Source organism: Panthera uncia (assembly GCF_023721935.1).
Source record: "Panthera uncia isolate 11264 chromosome E2 unlocalized genomic scaffold, Puncia_PCG_1.0 HiC_scaffold_20, whole genome shotgun sequence".
Taxonomy (NCBI): domain Eukaryota; kingdom Metazoa; phylum Chordata; class Mammalia; order Carnivora; family Felidae; genus Panthera; species Panthera uncia.
In genome coordinates this window covers 21,321,603-21,336,442 of record NW_026057589.1, presented here as the reverse complement: position 1 = coordinate 21,336,442, position 14,840 = coordinate 21,321,603, and the positions used below count along the sequence as shown (strand labels likewise).

The 14,840-nt window shown below is 55.8% G+C and overlaps 1 protein-coding gene across 2 annotated transcripts in view; it reads left to right on the top strand.

Moving 5' to 3' along the window:
- The window catches only part of MBTPS1 (membrane bound transcription factor peptidase, site 1), a 52,231-nt gene that overhangs the window by 16,047 nt on the left and 21,344 nt on the right, over positions 1-14,840 (top strand). For both annotated transcript variants that reach the window (XM_049622478.1, XM_049622479.1), the window contains 8 exons: positions 806-997; positions 2,268-2,378; positions 2,775-2,884; positions 4,166-4,282; positions 4,750-4,817; positions 7,237-7,339; positions 8,867-9,018; positions 11,923-12,084. In XM_049622478.1, coding sequence (XP_049478435.1) covers positions 806-997; positions 2,268-2,378; positions 2,775-2,884; positions 4,166-4,282; positions 4,750-4,817; positions 7,237-7,339; positions 8,867-9,018; positions 11,923-12,084 — 1,015 coding nt within the window. The remainder of the gene's footprint in view (positions 1-805; positions 998-2,267; positions 2,379-2,774; positions 2,885-4,165; positions 4,283-4,749; positions 4,818-7,236; positions 7,340-8,866; positions 9,019-11,922; positions 12,085-14,840) is intronic.

Below are 14,840 nucleotides of genomic sequence, written 5' to 3'. Positions count from 1 at the left end.
TTTGAGATGCAATTTTTCTTCATGGTACTGGGGTCCTGAAAGGTAAGGATGGCTTTCATGGTGTTTCTTTTGCTTTTTTCTTCCATCTTCAACAAAGTAAGGTATTTACAGATAGTGAAATTCATGGTTTTCAGCGCGCAGGTTGGCAGGCGTTGGTAAGTGTGCAGTCGGCTGTCCATCCACCGGCAAAATCCAGATACGACGCAGCTCATCGTCCTCAGAAACCCCCCGACTCCTTTCTGGTTTTGCTGTTTGAAAGGGGACACTGGGGACACTCTGGTCGGCACGTTGAGGGTCGGGAGCAGTATACGCTTGGGAAAAGGTCCTACTGATGTTTGACCAGAGACCGGCCTGATGGGCTCACGTGTTTGTTGTTGTCCCAGAAGCCCAGTGCTGGGACCCATCACCAGTGGTCAGTGGTCAGTGGCCATTTTCTTGTTTTTTTTTTGTTTGTTTGTTTGTTTGTTTGTTTTAAACCTTCTGGTTCAATGAGAACCAGTTGCTGAGGAAAAATCAGGCAAATCTTATTTTTCCAGTTTTAGTCGCGATGGACTTTATTTCTTTAAATGTTATTTTATCGACCCCGCTGTGCCTTCCATCAGTTAGAAAATCTCGGGCAGAGGACTGTTGGGGGAGCATAAGGATCGCGGACTGACGTCCCGTCGGTGCAGCCGCAGGGAGAGACCGCCCTTCCGCCACCCGGGCCGTCCAGGGGCGGTCGTCCTCCTTCCCTCCTGGCTGCCGGGTCGCTGGCGAGCGGCTCCTTTTCTGACCCCTGTCCCCTTGGCTCTCGCCGACCCCGCAGCGCCCTGTAACGAGACCCGGTGGAGCCGCAAGTGGCAGTCGTCCCGGCCCCTGCGCAGAGCCAGCCTGTCCCTGGGCTCCGGGTTCTGGCACGCCACGGGAAGGCATTCGAGCCGGCGGCTGCTGAGGGCCATCCCGCGCCAGGTGGCCCAGACCCTGCAGGCGGACGTGCTGTGGCAGATGGGCTACACAGGTGGGTGCCTCCGTCCCCGCGCCTGCCCCCCCGCCGCTGCCCCCTCTGCCCTCTGCTGCGCTGGCGTCTCTCCTGTATCGCTTCTGTATCGTCTGCTCCACGGGGTACGGGCTGTGCATGGCACTGGGGACCTCCTCCTGGGAACTAAAACTCCCGACCAGTGCGGCCTTTCCTCACTGATGGATCACGGCAGAAAACTCCTCTCCTGACTACTGTGGGGCTCGTACCCTGACCCAGACAGAAGTTTCTCCAGCCCCCATCTGTCATGCCGGTCTCGGGGTCCTTCCCCGTGTCCCCCCAGCCTTGGAGACCCTTACGTCTCCCTTGATTTCCTCAGCTCCCGCCCTGCACAATATCCTAGACACTTAGACGCTCACGCCTGGTGGACCGACCTTTTATTAAGTGAGCGTCACCTCGTGGTTTTGTCCTTTTCGGATGAGAATTCTTCACAGAACAGATTCTCTCTAATCAGAAGAGCATTTTCTGTCCCCCTAAGCCAAGTGGTTTCCGAGATAACATGTGCGTCATTCGGACGTGAGCAGTAGGTGTCGGTTATGTGCGTGTGATCGATTGCCCCACGTAACGCCCATACGTGAACGCAGCTCTCACGCCGGAAAGACCCCGCCTTCCTGACGTCTCTTAACTGTTAAGTACCACGAAGGTCCTATGGTTTTTACTTAGTCCCTAGAATTTCTTGATCTGGCAGCATCCGTCTCAGCATCCGTGCCCACAGCTTTTGGCCCGTGCCCGAAGTATAGCCAAGTGCACAGTATAGTGCTTTTCCTTAAAATGCGATCGTCCCCGCTCGCTTCCGGCAGCCCCCGTGTCAGAGGTCATTAGCGAGCAGCGTCCGTGAAGGCCTGGGAGTAGTGTCCCCTCTCCTGAGCGTGTGTGCCCTGGTGGTGGCCTTCGCTCTCCGTGGCCTCTCTGAGGAGGTGAGGGCATGGAGACCTGGGGGAAACCACTGCTTTGTGGAGGACGGAGCCCTGCAGACAGTTGAGGGTGTCCCCAGACACGCCCTGAGAACCTCAAGTCTTGTTAGCCGCAAATGAATGGTATCCCCCCTCCCGCCTCCCCCCAGCATCCCCTTTTCCTCGTCTTGGCTCAACCGGTTTCCCTGGAGCGCCTGACCTGACGCGCGCAGGGCGGGCTCTGGGCCTCTGTGACAGGTCATTCTCTCGGAGTCCCCAGGAGGAGTAGATTTTACGGACAAAATCCAAAAAGGTGATTTGTCCAAACACGATCACGCTTGCTTGTGTTTTGGAATCAGGCGCTAACGTGAGGGTTGCCGTTTTTGACACTGGGCTCAGCGAGAAGCACCCCCACTTCAAAAACGTGAAGGAGAGAACCAACTGGACCAACGAGCGAACACTGGACGACGGTGGGTGGCGATGCCGTGGCGTGACCCGGTCTTTGCCCCTCGCTCCTGCCCGCGGTTTTATGGGTTAAGGGTACGGTTTTCCGTGTGCTGATCCCACAGCCGGTGCAGCGGTCGCTGAGACAAACCCAAGCTCGTGTGCCTTTGGGCAGAAACGTCTCACCCTCCCGGGCTGTCGGGGGCGGGGGTAGAGCGTGAGCAGCGAGGGCTGTCTGGCGGAGGAGCACTTCCCGCCCGTCTGGGAGGGGGCGGGGTGGCCAGAATCGAGGCGGCTGCGGCGTGGCTCGGTCGGTCCGGGGCTCGGGGCAAGAGAGCCCGTTTGAATCGGCGGCTCGAGATGTTGTATCTCGGCGCACGCGATCAGCTGTGTTTTACGACCGTTCCCCTCTCGGTCTCCAGGGCTGGGCCACGGCACGTTTGTGGCAGGCGTGATAGCCAGCATGCGGGAATGCCAGGGCTTTGCTCCGGATGCAGAACTTCATATTTTCAGGGTCTTTACCAATAACCAGGTAGGTGTTTCCGAGGACTCCCAAAACCTGAGGAGCCGATACCGAAACGTAGAAAGTAAAACACGGGAGGACACGCGCTCATTTAGAAGCAGCAGCCGCCTCGATGCCGAGCTCCTTCCCGTGTCTCCCACGGGCCCTGCCGTCCCGCCACTGCCCCTTCCGTGTGGCTTCGCCCTTCTGCCACCACGCCTCCGTCGGCCTCCCGCGAACCCTGAAGACCCTACTCCGAGGGCCGTGGCGGTTCCTCCCCGTCTCGTTCCTTCCTGGGCCCCCGGGCCCCCGGGCCCCCATGTCCGTGGGCACGTTGTGCTTCCTAGACAAGAGAAGGGCACGTTGGTGTTTGCCACCCCTGCTGTGTGGTGACGGGCTGGAGGGCCGGCTCTGTACCACGGCCCCCGGTGTCACGCTGGGCGGTGTGCTTCCCGACCCCGCTTCCTCGCCTCCTAAATATTTATAGAACGGGGGAGGGTCTTCGTGTTTACTTACTTTTCATATTTTATTTTTGCGTAGATGGTAAATAGCTCAAAAATACCTGAAGGCAACACGGGGAAAATCCCCCCAACCCTGTCCCCGCCCGGGAGCGGGTTTCCCTTACACCTCACGTCTCCCCCGTGACAGTTTCTCCGTTTCATGTATCGCCTCTTCCTGGAATTTTTTTTTGCCTGTACAAGCAAACGTAAACACGTTTTGTTTTGAAAAGCCTTTAAGAAACAGAAATCTTAAATTCTTAAATACTTAAATCCCTTTTGTACTAGAAGTTTAATTTCGTATTTTGTAAAAACATCTGAACGGTGATACAGAAAGCCATTTGACTCTGCCAGGAAATGGAACATCAGAGAAATAATTTTATGAAATAACTTTTTTATGAGGTTTGCCCTTCAGTCTGTTGAGGAATAAAGAACCTAGACAAATACGTAAACCTACATAGAAACTCTCAAAGGGAAGTGTCTTAGGATAAATCCTCTGAAGGAGGGGCAGTTACAGGCTTGGGGGTTCACCCCGGCAGGTGTACGTTAAGCTGAGGAGCTGGACGTTCAACCCGGAGAGACGAGCCACCCTCAGGACGCGGCTCTCCCTCGAGTCCAGCTGCAGGGACTAAGAATTTCCAGGTGCCAGAGTTTATATTTCGGAGCACTGTTTGTTCTTGGTTTTTATTTCTGAAATCGAAGTTAACGCGTCACGCTGCTTCAGAGGCTGTACTCTGCCCTTAGCAACAAAACCCTCTTGTGGCACCTGGAGGCTCCCTGAGGCCCCTAAAGTCGTATTTGGCCATTGAACTAGGTATCCTACACCTCCTGGTTCCTGGACGCCTTCAACTACGCCATCCTGAAGAAGGTGGATGTGCTGAACCTCAGCATCGGCGGCCCCGACTTCATGGACCATCCCTTCGTCGACAAGGTGGGTCGTGTCCCCGCACAAAGGACCGTGCGCCTGATGATGGCTTCTGCTCTGAGCGCTTCGTCCCTGCTGTGCTGGTGGCCCCTCACCCGCGAGGCAATTGCCTCGTGAGGACGATGGGCGGTGGTGCAAGCTTCGGGGACTTGCGTTGGAGGCCGCACGTTGTGCCGTGTTGGTTTCTGCTCCGAACAGCGCCTTTCTGCACCTGCGCGGAGAGCGGGCTCCTCCGTGTCCATCGTGAGGCCCGCGATGGACACGTTTTCTCAGGCCCGTGATGAGGCCCGTTTTCTCAGCACCGCGAAAACGCCGGTTGGCAAACATCCATGCCTGCGAGGGTCTAGTGTTACGTGTTCGAGGGCACTCTTCTTTTTCGAGGATTATTTCTAGGAGTCGTAGGTATTTTTGGATAGTTCTGTGTTGATTGAGAGCGGTATGTTTTCATAATTAAATGTTTGCTCGTCCCGTAGGTGTGGGAATTAACGGCTAACAACGTAATCATGGTTTCTGCTATTGGCAACGACGGGCCTCTATACGGGTAAGTATTCCCCACAGGGATGAGTTGGAGGTGCCTTTCCCCCTCAAATAACTGTAGATCTGTGGTCTGTCTCTGTGTCTGTCTGTCTGAAGCTCTGTATCGTGGGAACGTTCCGCTCACAACCAGCCAGACCGTGCAACGAACCAGGTGCCCGCCACCCACTGCCTCACTGGTCAGCTCGGGCCCGTCTTGTTTCTGTTTGTTTGTCTGTTTATTTTCTTATTTTGCCGTGATCAGTTTGGAGGCCTGCAGTTTCTGTTCTACTTAAAAAAACCAAACCAAAACACCCAGAAAAGTGAAGCTGCTAGAAAGGAGTGGATTCTGCAGTGTTTAGCGAGGCCCTCTCTGTGCGAGGCCCGGGGGTGAGGCGGTAAACGGGACGGGTGCCTTCTTAGGAAAGACGGGGTTCAGACGCAGCAGGGCGGACGGAGATGAAAGTGCGGGTGGCGTGACACACCCGATGGCCTCTGACGGTTGACACGCGGGGCCGGTCGGAGGGGAGCAGAGGGGACCGCTTGTGCCGGGTCGTCATGGTGAGCTGAAGCAGCGTGGGAGGCGAGACGTTGGCCGGCGGGTCGTAGGCAGTACGCCCGTGTCTGCTCAGGGACCGCTGCTGGCTCTCCCCCGCGGCTCTGGTTTGTATTCCGCGTGATGTGCGTAAGTCGTCTCTGGCGCTGACACGCTTCTGCAGCGGGACGCGCGTCTTCCTCCTGGTCGGGTTCCTGGGATGTGCGCGGTTCGGTGCCGTGCGGAGGGCGTGAGGTAACCACCGAGGAGGAGGAGGAAAGGCAGAGGCCGCCTCCCCCGCTCCGCAGTCCCAGTGGAGGGGGAGGACGTGCGCGCGGCGGCCCCGCGTCACTCGTCGCGTCGTGCGGCGACATCCCTGGGCGCGCGTGCCAGGCCGTGAGGGCTGACGGACTTACACAGAGGGTCCGGGCGCAGGGTCAGGCCGCACCGTATGAGGTTGACGTTTGTCCAGGTCAGAAACTGCCTGTGGGTGGCAGGGTCCCGGCCCGGTAGTTGTTAGCGATGCCATCTTCTTGTGCGGGGGCCCAGGGTTCTGGAGCGGCTGTGCTGCCGGGCGTCTGTGCCGTGTGTGACCCGCAGGGTGACGGGCGTCAGCATCCCCGAGCTGCGGCTCCACCACCAGGAGCGTCCGGTACCGGGTCATCGCCTCCGGTTTTCTCGTTTCCCCGTTTCACGTGTTTCCCTTTGGCCGCCTTTCCCATTTCTGGCCCCCACCCCCCCAGAATCCAGCCTGTGTCCCACCGGGGCGATGTGGGGTCATGCTGTGGGACAGCACAGGCCGTGGGGGCCTCCCGTCCCTGGGCCTCAGCCTCGCTGCCCGTCACGGAGGCCCGAGGCCACCGTGCTCGGGAGGACGGCCTCCAGTGGAGGGCACTGTGAACCCGGAGCCCCCGGGAGCGGTACCTTCCTTCTTCTTCCTCGGTGTCGGTTCCTGCTCGTCAGATGGATTCTAGCAGTTTTCTTATTCAGGAACCTGCAGGGGGTTGTCGTTGCCTAATCACGTCCACGCTTTTCTTTGTGGTTTTCAAACACTTCGGCCTCATCTTGACTTATGTTGTGTTGCTGTGATTTGTTTCACTCTGATTTCTTTGCAGATCTGTGCGCTTGAGGTATTAAGGAGAACTAGGTGGTTTTCCTCTGCACCTTGTCTGGTGTGTGAGGGGCTCAGGACGAGGGCCTAGGGGGTCGTTCCCGGGTTCCCTGGGAGGAAGGGAAGCACCGTGCAGGTGATCAGTTGAGAACCGTGACTTCCTGAAGGTGGCAGAGAAGTGTGGGATCTGGTGGGGACAGGACGCACACCCTGGGAAAGTTTGAAAGTGAAATGAGAACGTGTGAGTGGGTGCTGGTCATGATCGCGTGAAGTCTCGTGCTGGTCAGAGGAAGGGTTCCTCTGATCGCAGAAGCACGGGGGTGAAGTGTGTCTTGGGCCACAGGGTGGTAGATAGGTTGAGACGGAGGGAAAGAGAGAGAAGGTGCTCTGTGTACGAGATGATGGCCTCGGCCCAGCACACGAGTGGCAGAGAGCATGGCCTTTGGACAGCCATGAGGAGCCTCGGGAGAACCTAACGCCATCTCGGGTATTTCTGGGAGTATTGGTCCTTACCTGAATGACTCATTTGAAATTACCTCTCGGGGCGCCTGGGGGGCTCAGTCGTTTAAGTGTCCGACTTCGGCCCAGGTCATGATCTCACAGTTCGTGAGTTCGAGCCCCGCGTCGGGCTCTGTGCTGACAGCTCAGAGCCTGGAGCCTGCTTCGGATTCTGTGTCTCCCTCTCTCTCTGCCCCTCTCCCTGCTCATGCTCGTGCTCTGTCTCTGTCAAAAATAAATAAACTTAAGAAAAACATTTTTTTAATTACCTCTCTTCCCTTGTGTTTTTGTGCCTCGTTGTAGCACTCTGAATAACCCTGCTGACCAAATGGACGTGATTGGAGTGGGCGGCATTGACTTTGAGGATAACATCGCCCGCTTCTCTTCAAGGGGAATGACGACCTGGGTAGGCTTGTCTTCACCAGTGGGATGTGGCACACAGAACCGTCTGTGTTCGCGCCCTGGGTGTGTGCGTAGGTGCACGCACAGAAAGCCGCTGGGGAGGAGGCCGAGGTGTGGGTGCCTGCCCACAAGAGGTCTGGCCCCTCTGTCGTCTGCCGCTTTGTGGTGACATGCTAGGCAGGGGCTGGTTCCAAGTGGTGCTTCTGTGGCTGCTTCTTTGTAACTGACCTCTGAGTAACTCACTTTTAGGTTGGTCGGATTCACCACCCCCCCCACCCCCCCGTCCTACCTGGGGGAAAGGTGAGCAGTCCTCCGTGCCGGGTGGCATGGTTTTTCTGGTGTCAGGAAGCAGGAGAAGCCAGTGAGAGCAGCTTATCAGCTCTGCTGCCTTAGAAATCATTATATTTAGCTGGAAAAATAGAAGTAACTCCAGAAAGTTAATTACTTCAGCTACTTGGGGTTTAACTGTGCCTCTGAATCGTCCTGCTTTACCCCCTGCAACACAGCCCCCCGGAACAGGGTTGGATGTGAAGTTAGCTGCAGCACTTGGGTCCTCCTCCCGGCCTCTCCCGGGGCTGTGAATCATGGGCCACGTCTTTGGCCTTTCCCCAGGCCTCGTTTTGTAGTGGCGTTGTGAGCGTTGTTCCTGACGGGTCTGCAGAGCTGCCCTTGAAGGCACCTTTGCTCAGTGCCCCACATGGATACGGGTCCAGTGTTGATTTATGTTGGAGTGCCAGGAAAGATTTTTCACTTCAGCTTGCTGTTCTTCTTTCTTACACAACATAAGATCCTATTGTAATTCACGTTTTGCCTCCATTTCCAGGAAATTGAAGAGAGTACTCCGTTAAAATCTTTTTTTTTTTTTTAAACACTTTGTAAGTCTATTTTGAGAGAGAGAGCAAGTGGTATAGGGACAGAGAGAGACGGGAGAGAGAGAGAATCCCAAGCAGGCTCCGCACTGTCAGCGCAGAGCCCAATACGGGGCTCGAACTCACGAGCCGTGAGATCATGACCTGAGCCGAAATCAAGAGTCGGACGCTTAACCCACTGAGCCAACCGGGCTCCCCAGGAGTACTCAGTTAAAACCTTGAGTTACTCCTGCAGTTACGTGTGCTTCCTTCCCCTCTGAAATCCCAACTGAAGTCTTCAGTATTATTCCCTGTAAAGAAACAGTTTCCTTTTTTAATTTTTGATTTTAATTTCCTGATCTTTTTAATGTGTCTCTAATTTTTAGTTTAGAGATAGAGCAATTTCCGGTTTCTAGTCTTGCAGAATTTGAAATAATCGCTTTTGTTTTATGACCTGACCCTTTTGTACCGGTTACTATAAAACGTGCCAAAAATTATTTTCTACGTTGTCGTTTCGGCTGATTTTTTTCTATCGCAGTGAATTCTGGGCCAGAGCCAGCGTGTTAGTAAGGTTGCGCGATTGCGCTGCCTGTGAATCAGTCCTGTCTCTGGTTTGGTTCTGTCCCCTCGGAACCGCGTGCAGCCGCGTGCCAGTGGTAGAGACCAACTGCTTTCGTTTGTAGGAACTCCCAGGAGGCTACGGCCGTGTGAAGCCCGATATTGTTACCTACGGTGCCGGAGTGAGGGGATCCGGTGTGAAGGGGGGCTGCCGAGCCCTGTCGGGGACCAGCGTGGCCTCTCCGGTGGTCGCCGGGGCGGTCACCTTATTGGTAAGGTGAGTGGCGCCCAGCGGAGAGAACGTGGTACTGGCAGACCACGAGCTGAGTCGTGCTCGTCACCAGCTTATGTTTGAGGGTCGGGAGCACCCCGCGAACCTTGCCGCGCCTCTCTGGCCCCACGTCCACCCTGTTCCTTGTAGGGGACTCGTGGCAGAGGTGACAGGCGTGTGAACATACTGTGAAGTCTGATCGCGAGGCAGTGTGTGAGGGCACAGTGCCTGCTACCGTGTTCGTGTCTGTTTTTGTTCTGGCTCGTTTCTGTGTGTTATTTTTGAGAGCGCAAGCAGGGGAGGGGCAGAGAAAGGGAGGGAGGGAGGGAGAATCCACGCGGGCTCCACGCAGTCAGTGCGCAGAGCCTGATGCGGGGCTCGAACCCGAGAAGACTTGAGATCATGACCTGAGCTGAAATCAAGAGCTGGATGCTTAACCGACTAAGCTACCCAGGCGCCCCTGTTCTGGTTTGTTTTGTTAAAGACTTATGTTCTAAGAGTGGTTTTAGGTTCACAGCACTATGGAGGAAGATCTGGGATTCCCCATGTACCCTGGGCTTCCTTTTATTTTGTTTGTAACAGACTGAATTTGTGCCACAGTTGTAGTTGTTATATCGAAACGAGTGTATGTCAGGCAGGGAACAAACAGATACTTTCCTGCCATATTCCTCATTTCCTTGAGGATCACTTTTTAACGTCCTCTGTTAGCTAAGGCGCTGGCTCATCAGGCTGTGGGACTGACAGTTTATGTAATTTATTTATTCTCTGTCTCATTGAATCCCTCATCGCTGGATTAGAGCCTAGTGTTTGTTCCTTGATTTTGCACATATTGAAATTGGAAGACTTTCTTAAAGACCGTTGACCAGAATTGACACTCACGTGCTTTGACTTAGTCAGGTGGGCTGTGTTCCTTGTTCTTAAAGCTACAAAGAGATGTCTTTGGAGCTAGAATATATTTTGTATTTTCCCCTCAGGTCACTCTCTACTTAGATGAGGCTTTAGCTGAGCTATTGTATTGTGGTAATGGGAAACTATATTTGAAAGTTACTATATTCTGTGTTTAAAATTAAAGTAAAACAAGGAAACGGTAGTAAACGTTTTTATGTTTAAAATCCTCTTTAAAAAGTTACCGTTGAGTTTAGCTTCTAATGCCTGGGATTTTTTGTGTTTTAATTGGTCATCTTCGATAAAGGTAGATTTCCAACTCCGTCCTCCTTTTCCCATCTTCTCCTTAGGGGTCAGGGCCAGATTCCTGGAAACGCTGACCCTGGCCAGAGTGGTCTCTGGGGAATAACCATACGCGTGCCAGAAACCCTCTTTTGTCCCAGCTGTTTCCTTCACCCTTGTTGCATGCAGAAAGGAGGAGGGGAAGGCGGGTGGACTGTGGGTACCAGGTGCGCTCGGGCTTGCACGCTCAGCGGAGGGGAGCGTGTCTCTAGGGCTCCTCGTGGCCACCCTGGTGCTTATGGGAGCAGAGGCCCTGGTTCCGTCCCCGCCAGCTGTGACTGCGGCCGGGGCTGAGGTCTCGGCCGCACTGCTGACCCCGGCACACCCCTCCCCGTGAGGCAGGCGGGGAGGTGAGGGACGAGGCTTCCGTTTCTAGCAGCTTCTCTAAAGACAGCTGCTTCCAGCATCAGGGACGCCTTTTGCTTTCCTTCTGCCCCTGTGGCAGATAGAAGTGCCACCTGTGGGAGCTCAGAAACGCGCCTGGGGCATGTCAGCTCGCCTCCAGCCGCGCAGCGCTCCTGAGGAAGCGGGACCTGGCTGTTGGTCTGGCCTGTTCACGCTGGGGTGGGGGCTTGTGACGGCTCCTGAACTTCTAGCAGCCCTTTGTTCTGTCATTGAGAGTCCACCCTGGGCACCTGGGGGGCTCGGTCGGTTAAGCGTCCGACTTCGGCTCAGGTCACCATCTCATGGTTCGTGGGTTCGAGCCCTGCGTCAGGCTCTGGGCTGACAGCTCAGAGCCCGGAGCCTGCTTCAGACTCTGTGTCTCCCTCTCTCTGCCCCTCTCCTGCTTGCTCTCTGTCTCAAAAATAAATAAACCTGAAAAAGAAAAAGAGTCCATCCCATCTCACCTCCTCTTTCTCTGCTCACCTCAGATTTTCCATCCAGGGCTATCAGAAATTCCGCCCACACTTCCAAGACCGGCCACCATCATAGAAAGAGATTCACAAACTGAGGAAAGTCTGTTTTCCTTTGTGCTTGGGAGTTAAAATTTACTTGCACGTATGATACACAGACATACAAAAATGAGCGTGTTAATGTACTGATCGTTGATGCCCGTGTGTTACTAAGTTCCTGGCCAGGTAGAGCCGTGCGTTCTTTTGTCCAGGTGCGTTCTGATGACGCAGGGCTCAGGCCGGCCTCAGGTGTGGCAGGTTTTGTCGGGCCTCGTCCACCTGTCGTGTCTCGCACACAGGCCTCCAGAACAACAAAGGTGGGCCGAGGCCGTTGGCCTCCTCAGGCGCTGGACCCCGGCCGCGTCCTGCAGACTGCTCTCGGGGACCCGTCTGTTTTCCTTTCCTTCCGCCACCGGGGGATGCCCCAGCTTGTCTCCTTCCTTTTACCAGCAGGCTTCCCTTCCCCGGGGGAGCCGGTAACTCTTACCTGTTCTTGCCTCCTGTAATGACACCCTCTGAGGTCTGTTCAGTTGAGTCATGGGGAACATACGTGTCCCTGATAAATTTAGGATAAAGCCGTGTGGGAGGCTAAGAAGTAGTCAGTCCTGAGACAGGTGCAGAAACGAGCACATGTTCTCCATGTCATCCTGCCGGAGCTTTCCCACAGAAGCTCCCATTGTAGGCAGCACAAGATCCGGGGCCACGTGTTTGCATGAACACACATTAGGGGTAGTCCCGTGTCCCTCCTCCTCCTGAGCGAGCGTGAGCAAACACGTGATCTTCCCTCCAGCACAGTCCAGAAGCGAGAGCTCGTGAACCCGGCCAGCATGAAGCAGGCCCTCATCGCGTCCGCCCGGAGGCTTCCAGGTGTCAACATGTTCGAGCAAGGCCATGGCAAGCTGGATCTGCTCAGAGCCTATCAGATTCTCAACAGCTACAAACCGCAGGCAAGGTCGGTGTGCCTCCTTTAGTTAGGCCTTTCCTCTTCCCTGGGCTCTGCGGGTGCTTCTCCCTCTGCACAGGATATCAGCCTCAGACCGGGAACCGATCACTGGTCACATGACATGGGACCCTTGGGGGGGGGGGCGGGGCTTCACACTGCTGCTTCTGCAAGGGGGCTGCCCGGCCGCGCCTGGACCGCCTTCCACGTCCTCATGTTCTGTTACTGATAACGCAGGTGGTTTAAAGTACTGATTTGCCAACTTCTTTTTGTTTCATTTTTTTATATTTTTTAACGTTTATTTTATTTTTAAGAGAGAGCACGAGTGGGGGAAGGGCAGAGAGAGAGAGGGAGACAGAATGTGAAGCAGGCTCCAGTCTCCGAGCTGTCAGCGTGGAGCCCAGCTCGGGGCTAGAACCCACAAATCGCGAGATCATGACCTGAGCCGAAGTCAGATGCTTAACCGACTGAGCCACCCAGGCGCCCTCTTCTTTTTACTTCTAAAGCGTTCTTTTGAAATAATCTTAGGTTTGCAGAAATTTGTGAAACTGGTAAAGCGTTTGCCACATACCCTTTACCTAGCCCCCCCCGACGCCAGCACCTTCGCTGACGGTACTTTGCCCGTTAAAGCCAGCGAAGAGCCCTGTGCTGTGAGGGACCCACGGACTTGGCCCCCAGGCGACCGGGCCCCGGTGCTCCATGTCCGTTCGGCCGGCGTCCGGGCCTGTGCTCGTTGCCCGGCCTGCCCGGCCTCCTCCAGCCTCGGCTCTCTGTCCTTTGCTGTCCCTCGTGACTCTGACGCCTTGGGGAGCGCTGGTTACTCCTTTGTAGGCAGCCTGCCTCTCGATGGAAGTTAGTCTGATGCTTTCTCACGATTAGTTTGAGGTTATGTGTTTTTGGTCAGAGTTGTTTTTTGCTTTTAATTTTGAAATCTTCATTGGAAGCGGTTAGATGCACAGCACGGTTTCACAAATAGCGCGCGAGGACTCCCATCTTACGTGACGTGGAGCAGGCCTCAAAGCCTGGAGGTGAATGTTGCCCTGAGACCGTGCACTGATCTCCAGACTGTGCTCAGGTTTCCCCCACTGTGCACCGCGGTCCTGTTCCGGGTGCAGGATCGGCCACTGTCCCGCGGTGCGTTTGGCGGGCCCGTCTCCCCGGTCTCCCGTGGGGATGCTTCCTCGGTTCCCGTTCCTGTCATCGCCGGTGGTGTCCGTTGGCATCATGGGATGGAGGCGGTCGCCAGGGTGGGGGCGGGGGGTGAGGTCCAGGAGATCGGCTGCGGGGAGGGGACAGGAAGAGTCCGAGCGCTGCGCAGCACAGGTGTGAGCGTGTGTCTGCCGGCGGGGAGCTCTTGAAGCGGAGCGGCCCGGTGGAGGAGCCTGTGCCCCACGGGACGCGCCCGCTCCGGTGCCCCTGTGTTCAGCCCTGGCGGGGAGCGGCCGAGGGTCCGTCAGCCGTGCTCCTGCGGCACGTGAGCAGCGAGGGCTGGTGGCCCCGTTGGTGGCCCCTGCCAGGCTTCTCTGCTGGGTCACCGCCTGTGCCTCTGTGACTGCTGAGTGTCTCGTGCGGACACGCTTGGAGATGATCTCGTTCCTAACGTCCTTCGACTCACGCGTTCTCGCATCCGTGGCTGGTTCTCGCCTGTAGCGGTCTTGCTGTAGAGACCGCCTCGTGGTGATTTTTTGTTTTTCTCATTCCTTCCATGTTTGTCTGTCGGAATTCTCCTCTGAAGAAAAGCTGTCCCTTTTCTCTCCTTTACTTACTTACTCAGTTATTTATATCCGTGTGGGCCCTTGGATATTTAGTTTACTCTCTGGATTATGGTGTGTTAGTCATTGTTGATCTTGCTGCTCAGATGTCCCGGATTTGGCTCCCGGAGGCTTCTTGTAGCCGGCTGCTGTGCCTTTGCAGCGTGTCTCCCTCGTTTGAGCGCTTTGTCACTTTTTGGCAGCACGGGATGGTCACACGCTTCCAGCCCCAAGGCTTGGTGTTCGTTCTCGCTCCACGCGGCCCTGGCCCTTCGATGGGAGGGCGCGCTCGGAAGCAGGGCCCGGCAGCGGTGCGTTCCCGGCCCCCGTGGCCGTGGTGGCTCCTAGGCCCTTTCGGCGCACGGCCGTCCGCACGCCGTCTGCATCTGTCCACGGTTCTCGTCCCAGGCTTCCCTCCCCTTACGTGGAATGGCTTTCTCTGCCACATCACCCACAGGAAGTTTACCTATTTGCCCAGTCCTCGGAATCCATCCCGGGTAGTTTGAGAATTGCTGCCCCCTCCCTGTGCGAAAGACAAATGTCCTGACTCGAGTGCAGGACTTGTGTCTAGTCCTCCCCTGTGGCTTCCCAGCTTATGGTCCTGCTGTGCCCCAGGGTTCCTTGGGATCCTTCCTTCTGCCCGTCAGTGGCGCTTTGCTGTTCAGTTTTAATACAGTTGAGTTCATTAGTTTGTGTTTCTTTGTGGGAACCCCCCCGCCCCCCCCCCGCCCCCCCCCCCCCCCCCCCCCGCCCCCTGCCCCTCGTGGTTGATTTCAGCGAGTTGTGTGTCAGGACGCGAGACCTCACCCTGGCTCTGCCGTCAGAGGTGTGCACGAAGGGCCCCACCTACCCCTTCTGTCCCTGCTCCCACCCCCCAGTCTCTCCACCCTGACTGTGGGTGACAGTCTCGTTAGTTTGGGGTTTGTCCCTCTTGTATTTCGTTTTGCACAAACGAGCAGATACACATTTATGTTCCTACATCCCTTTTCTTACGTTAATAAGAGCGTCACTGCAAGT